Here is a 17,554-nt window from a genome sequence, read left to right on the forward strand (position 1 = left end):
TTTATTGCAGGAAAATATGGACCAAACATATCGTTCCAAATGGATTATCTCGGTCGACCTACGCTCGTCTGCTTACACCGTATTATAATTCGGTGAGTATTATTTATTCAATTTAAGTGCATTTCGCAATAAATTTCAGCCGTATTAAAATGTTTATGGGATCTTATACCTTCCAGTTAGTTGTTATTTATACGCCACGTTAATGTTATGGTGAACCATATAGATACGCACCGGTAAATTTACTATTTTCCATTTTTATTGGCATTCTCCGAACAGGGCAAAAAATATGTTGCTAGCTCTCCTTTCTAAAAGAAAGAGGCGAAATTTGATATTTATCAGATATTTGTTACCATCTTAGAGTTATAGCTTGTTTTTGCGATATGTGTATTCGTTCCACGGTGACTTAAGGGTTCGTATAAAAAATGTTGACAATATTTTCAAAGCAACTTTTACGTAGAATTTTATGACATATGTATAATATTTTAAAAACGATAGTTATTAATAGGAACAACACAGATATATTATAGAAAGGAGGTTTTCCTTTAAGGAGGTTCAATTTGGTCCACCTGGTACATATTTTAGATCAATTTGATACACTGAGTACACAGTAACACAATCACTTTGAATTGTAGAGCAATACGTTATATTTAATTAATACTTCTGTTGCAGACCGTCATTACTTTCGATATTATTGAATAAATTTGTTGCTGCATTTACTAGCAGGATTCTTTTACGTAGTTTCATTTCACGTTTTCACTGTGGCAATAACTGAATTGCACCACTGCGTATGGTAATATTCTTAAACTTTGAATTATCAAACCAAATAATAAGGCAACAGCCCAGGTAAATTCCACCATGCTTAGAGTTTGAATTTTAGTAGTCGTATTTCACGAAACTGTAACTTTAAACGTCGTGGTTTGGGTTTATTTTTTCTTTTTATTTTATTTTTTATTTTAATTTAAATTGAAGTTTTTAGTTATCGATTAATTTTGTTTCAACGCAAATAAAGATGCGATCTCCAATTAAGCAAAGTTTTCAAAATCATTGAAAATAAGGTAAGCATTAAACAAAAATCTGCGGTAAGAATTGACGATTAAATATTACTATTTTAAACAATTTCTTTCTTTTCTTTAAATTAACTCTCAACTAGGCGCTATACAGGGTGTCCGTTATGTAAAGGTTGGGTCAATTTGAGAACGAAAATAGATACCAGAATACAATATTCTTCTATTCCAATTACTTCAAAATTGTTGTCCCTATTTTTATCATAGTTCAAATTTTGAAGTTGATCATGGCGCCTCTAGTTGAAAAATAAAAAAAAAATCTGACTGGCAAAATTACTTTCTGACTAATTCTGTCGGCATTGTGATTTCTTGCCTTCCGTTAGTCTTCGGCACTTACGCTGTATCTAACCTTTTGAGTTTTGAATTTTTATAATCCTGCTCAAGACCCTGTATACACTTTACGTGCTACGTAACCTTTTAAAAATGTTTATTCTAACTCAAGCAGGCACTGCCTTTAGCAATGCGAAATCAGGCCGAAAAATTCCTCTGGCTTCACCGCAAAAGGGGCTCCACATGGAAATGCAATGTATGTAAATAAATTTATTTCCGCGTACAACAGGATGCATGCTTTTGTTGTGTTTTGTGCGGTTCCGCATGGGAGAAATGCACACTATTCTATTTCAAATAGGTTCGGCCACAAGTAGATATGCCTTTTGTTTGATGCGTTTTCCCTTTTGAGAGACGTTTCGTAAAAATCAGGAACGTATGCGCTATGTATGTTAAACGAAAATTGCAAACTAAATGGATCCTGATCTTTGGTGTGTCATGACAGACATCCACCACCTCCTTTCCTATTGATGACAGCAACAGTTATAGTATATGATGACTGGTTGTGAGAAAGATCAGCTGCAGCTATATATTTATTTATTTATTTATAATGCATCAATCAACTACACTGAAACTACAATGGAAAATATCCAGTTTATGCTGTAGGTTATTACAATTTAAGTTCGTAAAATGCAAAGGGCTCAAGATCCTTTCGCCAGTTGTTTCAGTAGTTCTGGTCACTCAACTTTGAATTCCAATAAATTTTTAAAGTAAATTAAAAATTGTTTTGGTTTTTGGGATTCATCAAACTCAAGACCCAATACTTAGACTCAAGCCATATTTCAAAAGAAACTAGAGACTGGAGACCAGTTGAGTGTTACTTTTCTACAATGACGACATCTTTACTGTTAATGATGCACAATGAGTAAATAAAAGATTCTGTACTATTCTATTAGGAAAAATCTCTCGACATGCACACAATCATTACCACGCATTTTCTGATAAGACAGATTAACGAAAGGCATCGAAGATATTTCCTTGTTTGGCGCGCCAACTGGTCTAGGGTTTAATAATTCTAAAGAGGAATTTCAATGTACGAGTCCGCAAATTCTTTACAACCTATTTCTAAATACCGCGAGCCCTTAATTGAAAACGATTGATTGAAGTGCGACTTGCGGGTCGTTTGGACCTTTACACTGAGAGAAAAATTTTCTTTGCTATTCGTATCCCATAGAGACAAAATGTTTAAGATATAAAGAGTTTCATCTGGCACAAGCGGAGTCACTGCTTAATAAACAAGTGACTAAAGAAGTTTATCAACGTGTTTGAACTACCATTAGCAGGAATATATTAACTGAACAGTGTGTGATGCGACCGCCAGAATGTTCAACCGTCAAAATACTACAAAAATAAAAAAATAATTTCTAACCGCCTTTATAAATTTATATCTGTCTGTGGCAATGAGAATGGGTTACCCAGTTGATTATATTCTGGTCCATTGTATAATGATTCTCTTTTCCCCTCAATTTTGCTCTCCAGAATTGACTGCAGCATATTATTTTTTTTCATTCCTTACAATGTGACCAAGGTATGCAGTTTTTCTGTTCTTTCTTTATGCATTCTTTGTAGCTCGTCGCGTCGTTGTTAGTCATCTTATCACTCCAGAAATTCTTAAGCAATTCTTAAGTACGTTCACATTTCGAACGTCCAGCGTCCAAGCCTCTACTACATTTAATAATATAGATCATTAATACATTTAACTATCATTTTATGGATGCATTACGTACCATCAATCTGACTGACTGAAAATTGACTTCCACTAGGAAAAAAAAATTAATGAAATGCTAAATTTGAATCGTAAATTTTGCATTTTAGGTTGCACTAAGTGCAAATATTACTTCAAAAATGTACATTTTTGAGTTCTTTAAGCAAAAAATATATTTTTGCTAAAATTCAAGTTGTTGTCCCAGTAAATGCGGGGCTTTTTTTTATTTCGGGCATTTCTAGATTTGATTATGTTCAGGGTCGTCATGGGGAAAAAGTTACCGAAATTTGTCGTAAACTTTGAAAATAGGGTCGATTTGTATTAAACGGTATTATAAGTTGCGTTGAGTACTAGGATTTTATGTATGTAGGGAAGGGTGGGGCCAGCCGGCTCCCCTATGCCTAGGAGACCCAAAAATTAGCCAAATTTTTTTTCCGTTATTATAATTATAAATTCTGGTTATTTGTACATTAGCCCTTTGCGTAATGCCAGGGTTAAAATGAACCTCTTAAAAATTCTAAAAATAGTTATTCCATATTATTATAACCGATTTAGCCTAAGGCCAGAGCTTTCGAAAATCTTGTAAATACCAATAACAATTTTTTTAATAGATTCAAAAATAGTCGCTAATCAGTAACGTTTTTTTTATGAAATACTTTTTAATTAAAAATTATAATTATTATATATAACATTATAAATAGGGAAGATGTAAGGGTGTGTCAGCTATTTGAAAAAAACTAACTGGATATCGCTATTGGTGGTTAACATTTTATATTTCGAAAGTTTGACGTGACTTTGAAATTCGGTTGGGTGCTTATTTAAAATGCTCTTTATATAGGATGTACTCTCAACCGAACTCTATTTATTGTGCGAGTCATATAGTGAGTCCGCTTATTTTAGAGGAGTCCTTTGGTATAAGAATGCCTTTAGCAGGCAGTCATTTTCACGCTGTGTATTTTTTCTATTTTTTCATTTTCCCCTGCCAATAAAAACTGATTACATTATCATTTCAGAAATGAATCTCATAAACATGGACGCGGAAAACCGCGTGGTATTGAACGTGGGCGGTATCAGGCACGAAACGTACAAAGCCACCCTGAAGAAGATCCCGGCAACGAGGTTGTCCCGTCTCACCGAGGCCTTAGCGAACTACGACCCGATCCTCAACGAGTATTTTTTTGATAGACACCCGGGCGTATTTGCGCAAGTTCTTAATTATTACAGGTAACGCGTATTTATGTTGTAATTGTCATTATTTAAATTTATCTACAAATTAAAATTATCTAGGCAACTATTAATTGATCAGGAGTAAACTTTCATTTTTATGCAGGGTGTTCGCACATTATTTTTTGTTCACGAAGCTGTTTTATAATTTTTTGTAAGGTCATTATAGGAAAAATGTCTTAACAAACTCGCCGTTGATTATTTTCTCATTTGTTTGTATTTTTTGTTTAAAGCCATAATTAAGCATCATTTTATTTTTTCTTGGTAATTGCACTTAAACTGTAGTATTAAAGGAAAAGCGTAGCTATAGCCTAGTGATAACTAATTATTTTAAAAATGATTGAAGCATCGCCTTACTATTTCCATTTTGAAGTTAACATAAAAACTAAAAAAAAACATTAGTGCAAGTATATTCACTTAAAGAAATTTTCCGTTTTTCCATAATGAGTATCTAATAACCGAACATTGATTGCGATGCAAGATATAATTAATAATAATAATATAATAAAATAATTTTTTAATTATGAAAATTGAAGGAATTAAACGCTTAAGCTGACCCCATAATTTAAAAAGTATATATATGCATTTAAAAAGAACGAAAAGAAATTCTAAAATCTTTTCTACAATTTATTGTTTGTGAAGCTTTGACAATTTGTAGTAATTGTTTAAATAGTTGATGAATAAATGACCTATTTACTGAATGACAATTAGATGAGATTGTTATTGATTTTCAACTTACGACTAAATAATAGAAGTGGTAAATTTATCTGTAGAAAATTATTAAACTGGGGCAAAGCCTCGGCGAAAACATTATAAATGCATTAACAGGATATCAAAATTTGATACAATTATAAAAGGTGTATTTATTTTAGTTCTACTTAGAAAATTATAGAAATACTATAGAATATATCTCTTACTGTGATAGTGATAGTGAGTCGAAATTAATTTGGTTGAAAAAATAGGTCCTCCAAAAGATTATTTTTCTACCCGTTCTCGTATTATTTGCTCGGTTTGGGTTTATACCAATTTGATCTATATTGCTTCGGATAAACCGCCATAAAGCTCCCACGTCTTTACCATATGAACAGCTCCGAAGCCGGTAATAAAACTCTACTAACATATTTCAATGCCGTCAAATTGATTTCCTTATACTCCCACCCGGAAATCTTTTGCGGAACTCGGCGGTAGCTTAATAAACAATATTTTACCCCATTTTCGAAAGGAAGATCCCTTCCTACAATCAATATCAGCGGCGACACACATTTACTGAAACTAGTTTGCACTATACGGAAATAAAAAAATTGCTAAATTAGAACGGAAGGCGTAGTGGATCTGTGTACACTAAATTACCATTTCTAACAGAAATTACCTCTAATTTCCTTATGAAATACCACTAATTTCCACTGATATACGTGCCAAAGAAACTTTGGTGTTATTCTATTCTAAAATAAGTGCAATGGAAACACAACTCATAATAGTTCTTTCTTGCAATATGATTTCTTAAAAAATGAAAAAAGAATTCTGGAACATATTCAGGATATGATAAAGCACACGTTTTAAAACACCTAACCTAAAAAAAACTAGCATTCTATACACATGTTTGGTATAATTATCTAACACATTAACATAACAATACAATGGTTACAACAGGCAGAATGTTTGCCCATCTTGTTTATTGCAATATCAATTTTAATTTTTATAATATATTCCAAAAAGCTAAAATCTGTGAGAAAATGTAACTAATTTGATATTAAAAGGTTTATTTATGTGTAAAAATAAAGGTTTAGGTTCTTAAGGATTCTTTAATAATCTTTTTTTTTTGTTTATATTCAACTTAAGGTTTACCTTGTAAATTTTTTTTCTACTCCCGTCTGAAAAATACCTAATTACACACCGGTCTTGCCTGCGGCAAGTTAGTTTCCTTTCCCGCGGGTCCGAACCACTTCGGACATGTTAGTGGATGTATTCGTGTTGTTTTGCGAAAATGTATCTGTTCACTTAAAACAAAGAGATATTTCATTATTGATTTTCTTAGGGACTTTTCCAATGTATCATCTATTTCTACAGAATCTAACAGACGCACTTTGAAAAACTTATTATCACAAATTTGCTATTAAAAATGCCCTTCAATTTCTTATTATTAAAAATATAAATTCACTAATTATAAATAATTGCCACCCATTTTTCTTAAACTTTCGATACTTATCGCAAATGTTTACACTTAAATCTGAAGTCCCACTCAATTGAAACGGAAAAGAATAGATTGTTAAGTGCTCAATTTGCCACCTACATATCAACTTTTGAAGTTCCCTCTCCGCTAGAACAAACGAAACAGCTGCAGCAATTCCGTCTCGCTTAATTTGGGTATGTTAGTTTAGGACCATTTGCCGACTGTGCTGAAGTTGAATTACGGGTGCGAAGTTTGTCTGATTCTAGCGCATAACTATGCACCAAGTTATTAAAAAAAAACGAATTAGCAATTAACGGTGCTGTATCGTCAAACTATTATTGTATCAATTGTAAGAATGAGGATACCAATTTTAATCGAATGACAAAATAAAGAAAAACTAAATAATTTTAGATTTAACACAGGTTTTAAACCAATTAAAATGGTGGGTGTATTCGAAAAAATCTAAAAGCTTTGTGTGCATTGGTTCACTTTTCGTTTGACATATATGGGGTAGGAAAGCTGAAACTTATTAAAACTCGGAACTTCATTTCGTTTTGGAAGAGTTTTTTTTTAACACTGAGACATGATCTTCCATATTCAGAAATTAAAAAACTGGTTTCGTTATAATGCTAGTGGAACAAGAACATTGATTTACAAATACAAATAAGCAAATGATATCCCTAGATTAACCGTCAATATCTAGGCAACATCCATGCGGTTTTTAACTCTTCTTCTTTGATCCATTCTTCAGTTGCGTGAACATTAATGTTATTGCTATTTGATGTAGCTACTTTTAATTTGGGAGGTAAATAGTTTTCCCTAATATTTGGATACCCTACAAAGAGGTCCACCCGTTTCAGATTTATTAATTAACTTTTAATATGAATTTTATTTCAACAATTTACGAATCTTTCTTTTATTTAAAATATGCCATAGTAATAACATTTCATACAAAATTTCTGATCGCATCTGTCGTTACAAATTCTAAATGAGCTTTCGTCACTTGACTGACAGAGTTTTGCCATTCTAATTTTGATTTTGTTCGTTCTAAAATAAAAAGATACACCTATTTCTTGGTAATTAACTGAAAAGAAACAAGAATTTGAAAAATAATCAGAAATAGACAACTGGCAACCAATTTCATCTTTTTTAGGGAAAATAAAAAATTTGAGGGTTGGAAGAAATTATTATTCAACAAACGCTAATTTTTTTTTTATATCGAACGGAATATTTTTTCCTAACCCTCCTACAAGTCTACATTTACGCAACATAATTGAACATGCATTGTTTTAGCACTATTTAATTGTTTATGCAGCATACGAACAGAAATGTTCAAGCGGATATTAGACAATATTAGACAAAGAAATAGGTAAACACTCAGCGACCGTTCCGAATTTCATTAAACCATCAATCCCAATTCCTTTTAAGTTATTATTGCCTTAACATCATTTTTCTTCAGTCGATATATATTTCATTTGTCAATGCTCCATATTTTAATGAAACGTTTTTGTCAAACTCATGTTTATTTGAAGGACAGGAAAACTGCATTATCCTTCAGATGTGTGCGGACCTCTATTTGAAGAGGAACTTGAATTTTGGGGCCTTGACGCGAACCAGGTGGAACCTTGTTGCTGGATGACGTATACGCAGGTGAGTAAATATTCAAAAAGCTTATTGGGTTTTCCTGAGCGGGTATAAATCAGCAGGACACCATCGCTGGCTTGAAAAATCTCGAGTACCAAAGGAACTTGTATTTTCAGCTGCTTAATCTAAAGAAATACGCACATTTTCATTTCCAAAAATATTGGATTCGGTGTTTTCCACTATTATTTTTGAATGCTCCAAATTTGTACTGAATTATTTTTACATTGTTTGGTATTTATTTAAAATTTGGTTCTAATATATAAATTTAATTCCCACAACCAGAATTATTTTTTCTTGCATTTTTTTCTTACACCCTTCCAACAAATCTCGAAAACCATTTCGTTTTTATCAAGCGGTCCAATCAAATTATTTGTATGTTTGTGCAGAACCGCTCCCGAAATTTATTTACATTCCTGATTTTGATGGATTGCCTCTCATATTTGACTTTTGTAATGGAAAATAAATAAAAAATATATGAGCACGGCCATTTGGACCGTGTTCAGTGGTTCGTGCTTTCGCGGAAACACCGTCATTTGTTACAAAACTGCAAAAAATTATCTTTGCATCGATAAACAATAAAAATGTTTTAGTTTAATGTTGAATTGTTTTGAAAAATAGATTTTGTTGTTATCGCTTAGGTCTCGTAGAAGTTTCATTCTGCGTTTTTTTAGTATTTATTTTGTATATTCTTTGCCAAGAAAATTATAATTTATTCTTTGTATAATAAAGCAGAATAATGCATAATAGTCCAGAGAAATGTAATACAATTTACAAATATTTGGGAATCCTCCTGATGCGGTTGTTTATAAATCAAACTTACTGACGTTTCCTATTGGTTTCTTCAGAATTTAAGTGAAACAGTTCACGTTTCATTTTTCAGTTTCACTGAAAGTGTGTTAAGCATCTGCAAGTTTGATTTATAAACAACCAACGCAGGAGGAATCTAGAAGATTTGTAAATAGTCAAAACAACGCATAGTAGGAATGTTTTTTTTTTTTTGTAATTGTAATTTTTAAATTAGTCTCAAAAAAGTATTTATGCATCATAAATTGCATTTCATTCATTTTTTCATCATTTCTTCTATGCAATTCGTAAGTAAAGAAGCCCTGATATTTTTATTTAATTTATTTAATTTACAAATTTATTTTCACTTATCTTTTTTCCGAACCAACTTTTTTCTCTAATGAAATTCTGCATCTATAATGTGACTTAGTTAAAAATATGAAATGCATATTTTCCAGTTGATCTTGGCATTGATTTTGCTTTTAGCACCGGAAACTGTATTTTCGATTTTATTTTCATTTTATAATCCTACATTAACAAAAAAATTACTCATTAGCAGCACTAATTTTTGCGCGTAATTAATTAAATCTATTTTTTACATGGGGATAATTAACTCCTACTAATAATATTAGGATTTCAGCGCTATAAAATAAAGAAGGGTCACAATTATTATTATATATAATTATTGGAACTTTTAATTTGTCTCCTGTCTAACGTAAAAAATGGATTTACAGTCTTGTTAACCAATGTGAAATTGTGGGTGCTTAAATTTATATTTAAATTTATATGATCTTATGATAGCATCATCTATCAACATAACCACAATCAGCGATTTCTATGAAATTAACAACACTGTTTTTAATTTTAGCACAGGGATACCCAGGAAACATTAGCTGTATTAGATAGGTTAGATTTAGATACGGATAAACCAAGCGACGAAGAAATAGCTAGAAAGTTCGGATTCGAAGATGATTATTTTAAAGGAACACTGTCGTGGTGGCAGCTCATGAAACCAAAGCTGTGGTCACTGTTCGACGAACCGTATTCGTCAACCGCCGCGAAAGTAAGTTCAAAAATACAAAAAATAATTTGCAATAGTTTACCTAATGTAAACTACGAGGCAGAGTCAAAAGAAAAACGTTGCCTTGGAACCGCTGAAGTCTTGAAAGTCATTCTCTAACATTATTCACGTTCTCCATTTCAACAATGCTAGATGCATGCCAAATGCCAAGAATATTTGAGTGTCGTCGGTATGAATTAAGAAACGTGTTTTTGACCAGGACGGTGATTGGAAATATTGGAAAAGTCACCCTTTTGTTTGAGTTTCCAAGATAATTTTTTGGAAAATTACAAGATGGAGTGAAGCACTCCTCTCACCCTTTTTCTTTGATTGTTGTCTAAACTGAAGATTTGCGACCAGTTTGACAAATGCATCTCTGCTTTGATTATTTGTTTAACAATTCTGTTTCGCATCTGGTTGTGTTCTTCCTCGTTATTATGAGCTGTGAGAATTAGAGGGCCGAACGTTCATTATTTCTAATAGCTCTCAATCACTGTATGTAAGTATTTCATCCTTCTTTGTCAATGTCAAGAAACCTTTTGGCATTGTGGCATCAAAACTTAACATTTTCAGTTTGTATAAGAGAAGTAGCGTTTTACTAGCCTCAAAGTGAACTAAAATTATTGTATTTCAGAAATCTTGGGCGTGCTCCTAATTCCTCTGTCTCAATTGATAAGCAACTTAAAAGAATAATTTATGATGCTGAGGTAGCTTTTGGCAACAGCCTTCAACCTTGTTAACAAATCGAGAAAAGAAATGTAAGCAATGATGACATTATAGTCATAACGGTCAACACCATTTTAAGAGTTTTGTTTGACACTTCCTAGAGACGGTTATCATATTCAAATTGTAAAATGAACTTCACAGACTTTAAAATTCATAAAATTTATAATTTTACAACTTATGTGAAATCATTGGTATTTGTTCACAGGTTATAGGTGTACTATCGGTTTTCTTCATATGCGTTTCTATACTGTCATTCTGTTTAAAAACGCATCCGGACATGAAAGTACCCGTCATTAAAGGAATTATCGTCCGCACTGCATCGAACGGCACTTCTTTCACACTGGACAAAGAAGATACGGATGCTCATGTGGCCTTCTTCTACATCGAATGCATCTGTAATGCCTGGTTCACGTTCGAGATTCTTATTAGGTAAGAATTTTCATAGTACTAACTCGAAGAAATATTGTTAGTGTCATCCAGATTTGGGCACGATTAGTGTTATACCTCGAAACATGAAAAAACTAACTAACCGGTTTCATTACTTTGTAATGTATTGTCCCACATGCTCCTGTTTTATAGTTTTGTGGTTATTTGTTAAATTATTTTTTGTGCAAAATCTTTTTTTACGATATTGGAAATGCAACTAGCAGTTAACTAACCTAATAACCAATTAGGAGTCGATATTCATATATGGATTTAGCGTCAGGGTGAAGCGCATATTCACTTACTATTATATAATGTCATTTCAATAAAACTTATAAGATTACTGCGATTTGCTTTTTATCACAGTCTTTAACAATTACAATCTATTCAAATATTTACCTCATTTGAGTAAATTAAAAGTGGACACCTGACACTTATCAAAACAGAATTTCATTATCAACTTAATCGAATTTAAACAGAGAGCAAGGATAATTTTCGATAGTTTGTTCAATTGCTTGCTTGCTTGATTACTGGAAATGGGCGACGGTAAAGTAAACAATCAGCTTTTCGAACTGGAGGATATCTAATTGCGTCGGGTACACATTAGATATTGTTAACGGCAACGCTTGCTGGTTTGTATTAGTACCTACATATTCAATCTCCCCTCTTTATGTGCATTTTTTTTTCGTTAGACCCTAATGTTCAACTGAGACTTTTCTTGACTTAAATTAGAATTCCTGAGCCCTGCTCATTTTCGATCATATAAGCTTTACGCTGAATTTTGAGGATATCTAAAACTTTGGATACTGTTTAAAATATGACAAATTCGTCACTGATTTTAAAAAAGTTTTTCTCTTGCTAAATGGAGTATCAAAATTGCAGTCGAGATAATGATCATCTATTAATGTTTCATGGCATTTTTCTCTTGTCAAAACAAGGAAATGTTAACTGGAAATTTTGCTCACGATTTGATAGAAACACAATTCGAAAGTTTGAGCTGTAAATAGGACGATGCTTAAAACTTGACTTTTATCGGAGGTTCTTATATTTTTGGTTTATTCTTCAAGTTACCAATTATTTATTTTCAGTTACGCATAGTACATTCGTATCTCTGTTATCCCAGTCTTATCTTCTTTCCTCTTTTTCTCATAAAATTTTGCTTGTATAATATGGATTCGAATTGGATTGGGATTTTAAGAATACTTGAAACTTCGGATACTCAAATATTGATTTGACAGCACAGTAAAAGGCTTATGTGAAGCACAAATCATAGAAATTTTTGTAATTTATGCTATCCGAAAGTGTAATCCAGACTTTACCATACACCATACGACTATGACTTGGCTATTTTTTAAATTACCAACATAAGTTGTGAATGCGTTTAACAAAATAAATTTACTGGCATACGTCACATTTAAAGAATATTAAATTCAATTTAGCTCAAGAAAATTATAAAAGGTGTGCAAGTTTGAGGATAAAAAGTAAATTGTTTGTTTTTTTCGAAAAATTTTTAGAGTGTTAGTAGAAATATGCGAATTAATAATGCAATATGAGGTGAGGCCTTTCTCTTTTTGCAAAAGTTTAGCCTATCTCGTCAACGTAGGACTGGATTTCATCTTTTAGAGAGGGTCAGTTGTTTGTGGTTTGTTCACGTAAACTCGGTCTTTCAAATGTCCCCAAAATAGTCCATCGGCGTCAAATCGCAAGAACGAGACGACCAATTGACATCGCCAAATCGAGAAATTACAGGACCGGGAATAACTGACCGGTTGTGTTGCTCGTGGCGCCGTCTTGCGGAAACCTCAGGCCACTCAATATTAGCCAATTGCGGCAGCTAAATATCGGGTATCATGGTTTGGTTGCGCGGAGAATTCGGGGCAATAGCGCTTCCCTGCTCATTTTGAAAAGAATAGGGGCCGATGATATCGAGGACTGCCTAATTGAAAATGGGTGTCATTGTTGATTGATTGATGATTACGAAAAAAAACTGCTCGAATTTTACGAAGTGACACAATAATTTTCGCCATTTTGATAGTAAATTTTTTTACGGCCTATTTACTTTCTGACTTCAAATTTACTCACTCGATACATTTTACATAACATTTTAATTTCGACGGAACTGCAAAAAATGTATTTAGAATAGGGATGTTAATACTTAATTGATGTATCATTCATTGAATTTCAACATATTTCCATCAGGAATATGCTTAGTTATTTGCCCTGCGTTCCTTCTATTCCAGACTTCCCAACAAGGAATTAAAACACCATATCTTTGATCGATCCATTTATCCATTATCCGTTTTACTTACGGAATAAGGAACCAACGTTTTTTGGCATTTGATACTTAAACTCGAAATTATGGTTCCTAATAATGTCTCAATATTTTTTTATTCATTTTAAGAAAAACAATTTTATGTTAACTTATATCTTAAACGTTCTAAGATTTCACATACAGTGGTAAAATTTGTAAAAAAGATTTTTTTATTATCGCTGACAGTATTTTAGGTGAATATTTTCTGTCTACAGTCTAGTCATTTCTCCACTTCTAGTGTATTTATTGTCAGATGTACTCTCATTTCATGCATTCACAAATCATTGTTGCTTCTGTTTTCCTTGTCGGTTGGATATGGCACCACCACCACCACATGTATCTAAAAGGTCCTTTTATTGAAATGAGATATATAATTATTCCCATGAGCATCGAGACACCATTGAGGAAACCCTTAGAACGTTCTACTTCACTATATCGTAGTCGTTCTCGATCATTCCAAAGATCATTTTACATGTCTCTATCTCTAATTTCTATTCTTCTTTGCAACTTGTCGTTTATTTTACAGTCGTTAATTTCTAGATATAATTTCAATTTCATTTCATTGCGGAAGTCCTTTTCTTGAGTGACCAAACTTCGCCATGGTAGGTATCTCATTCGATGTTGTTGTTTCCCGTCATTTTTGTAGCTTATCGACACTGGTTAATGACACGGTAATATTTACGCCCAGAGAGTTATGCTTTTTGCAGTTTTTGACTCTTTGATTATTTTCCAAAATCAGGTTTTACCGGCTTCCTCCGAAGTTGAAAACTTCCGTTTTTGCAGCACTTGCCTCGAGTTCCCAATTCCCGTACTCCTCAATAAGTTTACGAGTTCCATCATCAAAATCTTGTGCTATCACGATATACAGGCGCAAGGCCGACTGTATGTATTGTGGAAAGGTATATCTGAACTATTGCTTCCGTTTAAACGCCCTCTCACCATATATCTTAAGGAGCGTTGCATGGAGTCGAAATATTTGTTGCTACCTTGATTTTAATTTGGCAATTTTTGTGAAGGTGTCTTACCGCATTTATATTTATTATAGAAAATAATAAAATAAATATTACTTAAACTAGTTCAGCGAACTAGTTTTTTTGAAACAAATAATAGAATTCCACTAAAAGTTTTCAATCTTTTGACAAAAAACGTCAATATGTGCATTTCAGAATGTTGTGTTATCACGGTTTTCAAAAAATTAACTAATTTACATACATTACGAAATGAACTACATCATTTTTATGAAAAGCTCGTGCCAAATTTAAAATCGTGGTAACTTTAAAACATGCGCTTTTTTTAGCATGCTTAGACCACTTTTGATAAGCGCCAAGGGGAGCAACAAAAAAAATATATATATATTTTTGTGACGTTGAAAGGTTTATTATTCATAAGCAAAGGCAAACATTTTTACGAGGATTTTCTGGTGCGAATAAATTGGCCATCTATCTTATACTCCCGGTGACGATTCGGAAAGACAGTTTTGCATTCAATTACTCGTTAGAGACCAAGTTTGCGCTACGGTTCGCAGAGTTTTCGATTAATCTCCTACCACGGCTGATAATCCGATTCAAATTTGTCGTCTAACACGAGTCTCTCGTATTTTTAGTTCCATATTTCTCGCAAAGTCGAATTCGTTCGGCAATTGTTAGATAGTCTAAATTTGTTTATTCGTTTGGTTTTTCTATAGTGAACTGAGACAAGAGAATTTTAAGGATCTTCTAAAGTTGTACTTCTTTTTAGTTACCGATGTTTTGGGCAATGATTATCAATATCAAAGGACTTTACTTTAATATTGTGATAATTATGAAACCACTAAATTTTTGCAATTTCTCAATGCAGTTTCTAGCTATGAGCTGAGCTGAGCTGTGTTAATTTGGTTATTTATTTGGCAATTAATGCAAGCTCGTAATATCTTATATATGCCCACTTACGCTATTAATAAAAGGAAATGACAGCCAACTCTCTTTTTATTAATTTAGATCATCTTAAGCGATAAAGCTTAAACCCCTATTTCTAATTCAACCTACTCTCTACCACTACATACCATATAAACGACCCATTTGATTTTGGTCGGATCTGTTTTAAATCACAGAGATTGTTGCTAAAATCAAATCGCGTCTCAGACATTGAATATAAATATCAATCTGTAGCAAAAGTAAGTTCCATAGGCTGCGTAGCTTGTGTAGTTGGCGCAACACCGTTCTGGAATAACGTCATTTTTTTTTTTTTAAATCTAGGTCAACTGACAGAGACAAACAAATTTTGACAGCAGTCAATGCCGGTTTTGGTTATGTCTTTTAGAATATATTCGTCAAAATTCACTTTGACTTGTTGTGACTATAAACTTTTGCAAGATACCTCGAAGACATAACAGTTTTGAATATCTTGACACCTTTTCAATTGAAAAAAGATCAATCTAAGAATGCAATCTTTCTGCAAATTGATAATGTAATTGAGCGAGCTTCAAATGCTGCACAGCTTGGCTATACTCTTCTTCTTGTATCAGCTTCTTCTCCACGAGACTCTCAGCATGCGTCTATAAGTCCAACCTCCTTGTGGTTTCTCTATTCAGCGTTCCAGGATTTCCTGTTTATGTTGAACGTCTTCATTAATTATGGTGGCAAGGTATTTGTAGTGTCTTACTTGTTCAATTGTTTTCCCGTCTACGATACGCTGACCTGTTGCTGGCTTCCTTTTTGTTATCACCATCATTTTAGTCTTGTTGATGTTCATGTTGAGACCGTCATCTTTGCTAGCTTTCACTACTTTGTTTAATAGTCTCTGCAAATCCTCGAGAGAACCCGCATTCAAAACAGTATCGTCAGGGTACCTAATATTATTAAGGATTTTCCCATTTATTACTATCCCAGCGAATTCGCCTTCCAATGCTTCTCTAAAAATGTTCTCCCAGTATATGTTGAATAGCATTGGAGATAAGATACACCCCTGTCTGACGCCCTTCCGTATGCTGATCTCTTCGGAAAGAGGGTTATCTATTCTGACCTTAGCAGTTTAACCCCATTACAGCTTTGATATAATCTGCATGTCGTGATAGTCGATATTCAGTGTTTGCAGGATTTCAATTAGTTTTTCATGCCTGACATTACCAAACTCTTTACTGTAATCGACAAAGCACACATAGAGATAATGATTAACATCTAAGCATCTCTGGGCAAGAACGTTAAAGGCGAAAATGGCTTCCCGAGTTCCAAGCCCATTGCCGAATCCAAATTGCGTGTCAGAGGTTTCAGTTTCGCATATGTTGTGTATTCTGGCTTGCATGATTCTTAGAAGTATTTTTATTGGATGGTCAAGATTTTTTTGGGATTGTGACAAAAGTAGACAGAAGCCAATCATGGGGAATGTTACCACTCTTGTATACGTCGTTGAACAGATCTAAGAGTACCTGCATCGAAAGTTCGTCAAGCAATTTCAAAAGCTCACAATGCAAATCATCTGGCCCCACTGCTTTGCCAAATTTTGCTATCCTTGCTCGTTGATCATTGAAAAGCTGCTTTATATAAGTTCTCCAGATCTCCAGCTCATTGTCGATGTCCAAAATTATTGAATTTTGTTCGTTTCGTAAAATACCTGAGTCTCTTTTTTCTTTCCTTTATCTTTTTGTGCATGTTAAAGCTATCGTATTTGCGTTCCAGATCCTCTATTTCTCTGTCCCTTTCCTTCATCCGCTTCGCGGATCTTGTTACGAATAGTGTTTTTAATGGACTTGTATTCTGCTTCATTATTGTTTTTATGTTTTCTTCTCTCTTCCATTAGTGATAAAATTGCTTGTGTCATCCACTTCTGTTTTGGTAACCCCCTGTCCTTCCCAACTTTTTCTTTTTGTGTTGTTACCACGGTATCCTTAATTTTTTCCCATTTTGTGTTCTGATCCCAGGTAGCGAATTCTTCTTCATGTAGCCTATGAAATTTTTAATTTAAAAAGTTGGTGGTAGTGTTTCTTATAGTTGGCTCGTTTAACCTATAACCTATAAGTTCTGTTTTGCTATTTTGTTTGACTCTTTTTAGTTTTATGTTCATGTCCATAACTATAGGGTTGTGGTCTGATCCGTCATCTGCGCCTGGGTAAGTTTTTACTGTTTCTATTCCATTTCTAAAT

General features: G+C 33.3%; 1 protein-coding gene across 3 annotated transcripts in view; it reads left to right on the forward strand.

Annotated features, from left to right (window-relative positions):
* Positions 1-17,554, forward strand: part of LOC132698968 (potassium voltage-gated channel protein Shaw-like) — a 151,542-nt gene that overhangs the window by 118,619 nt on the left and 15,369 nt on the right. For all 3 annotated transcript variants that reach the window (XM_060665318.1, XM_060665317.1, XM_060665319.1), the window contains 5 exons: positions 11-92; positions 4,110-4,320; positions 8,023-8,140; positions 9,786-9,980; positions 10,909-11,132. In XM_060665318.1, coding sequence (XP_060521301.1) covers positions 4,112-4,320; positions 8,023-8,140; positions 9,786-9,980; positions 10,909-11,132 — 746 coding nt within the window. In that variant the 5' untranslated portion in view covers positions 11-92; positions 4,110-4,111. The remainder of the gene's footprint in view (positions 1-10; positions 93-4,109; positions 4,321-8,022; positions 8,141-9,785; positions 9,981-10,908; positions 11,133-17,554) is intronic.

This window comes from Cylas formicarius, unplaced genomic scaffold, assembly GCF_029955315.1.
Source record: "Cylas formicarius isolate icCylForm1 unplaced genomic scaffold, icCylForm1.1 PGA_scaffold_3__17_contigs__length_32017465, whole genome shotgun sequence".
Lineage (NCBI taxonomy): Eukaryota > Metazoa > Arthropoda > Insecta > Coleoptera > Brentidae > Cylas > Cylas formicarius.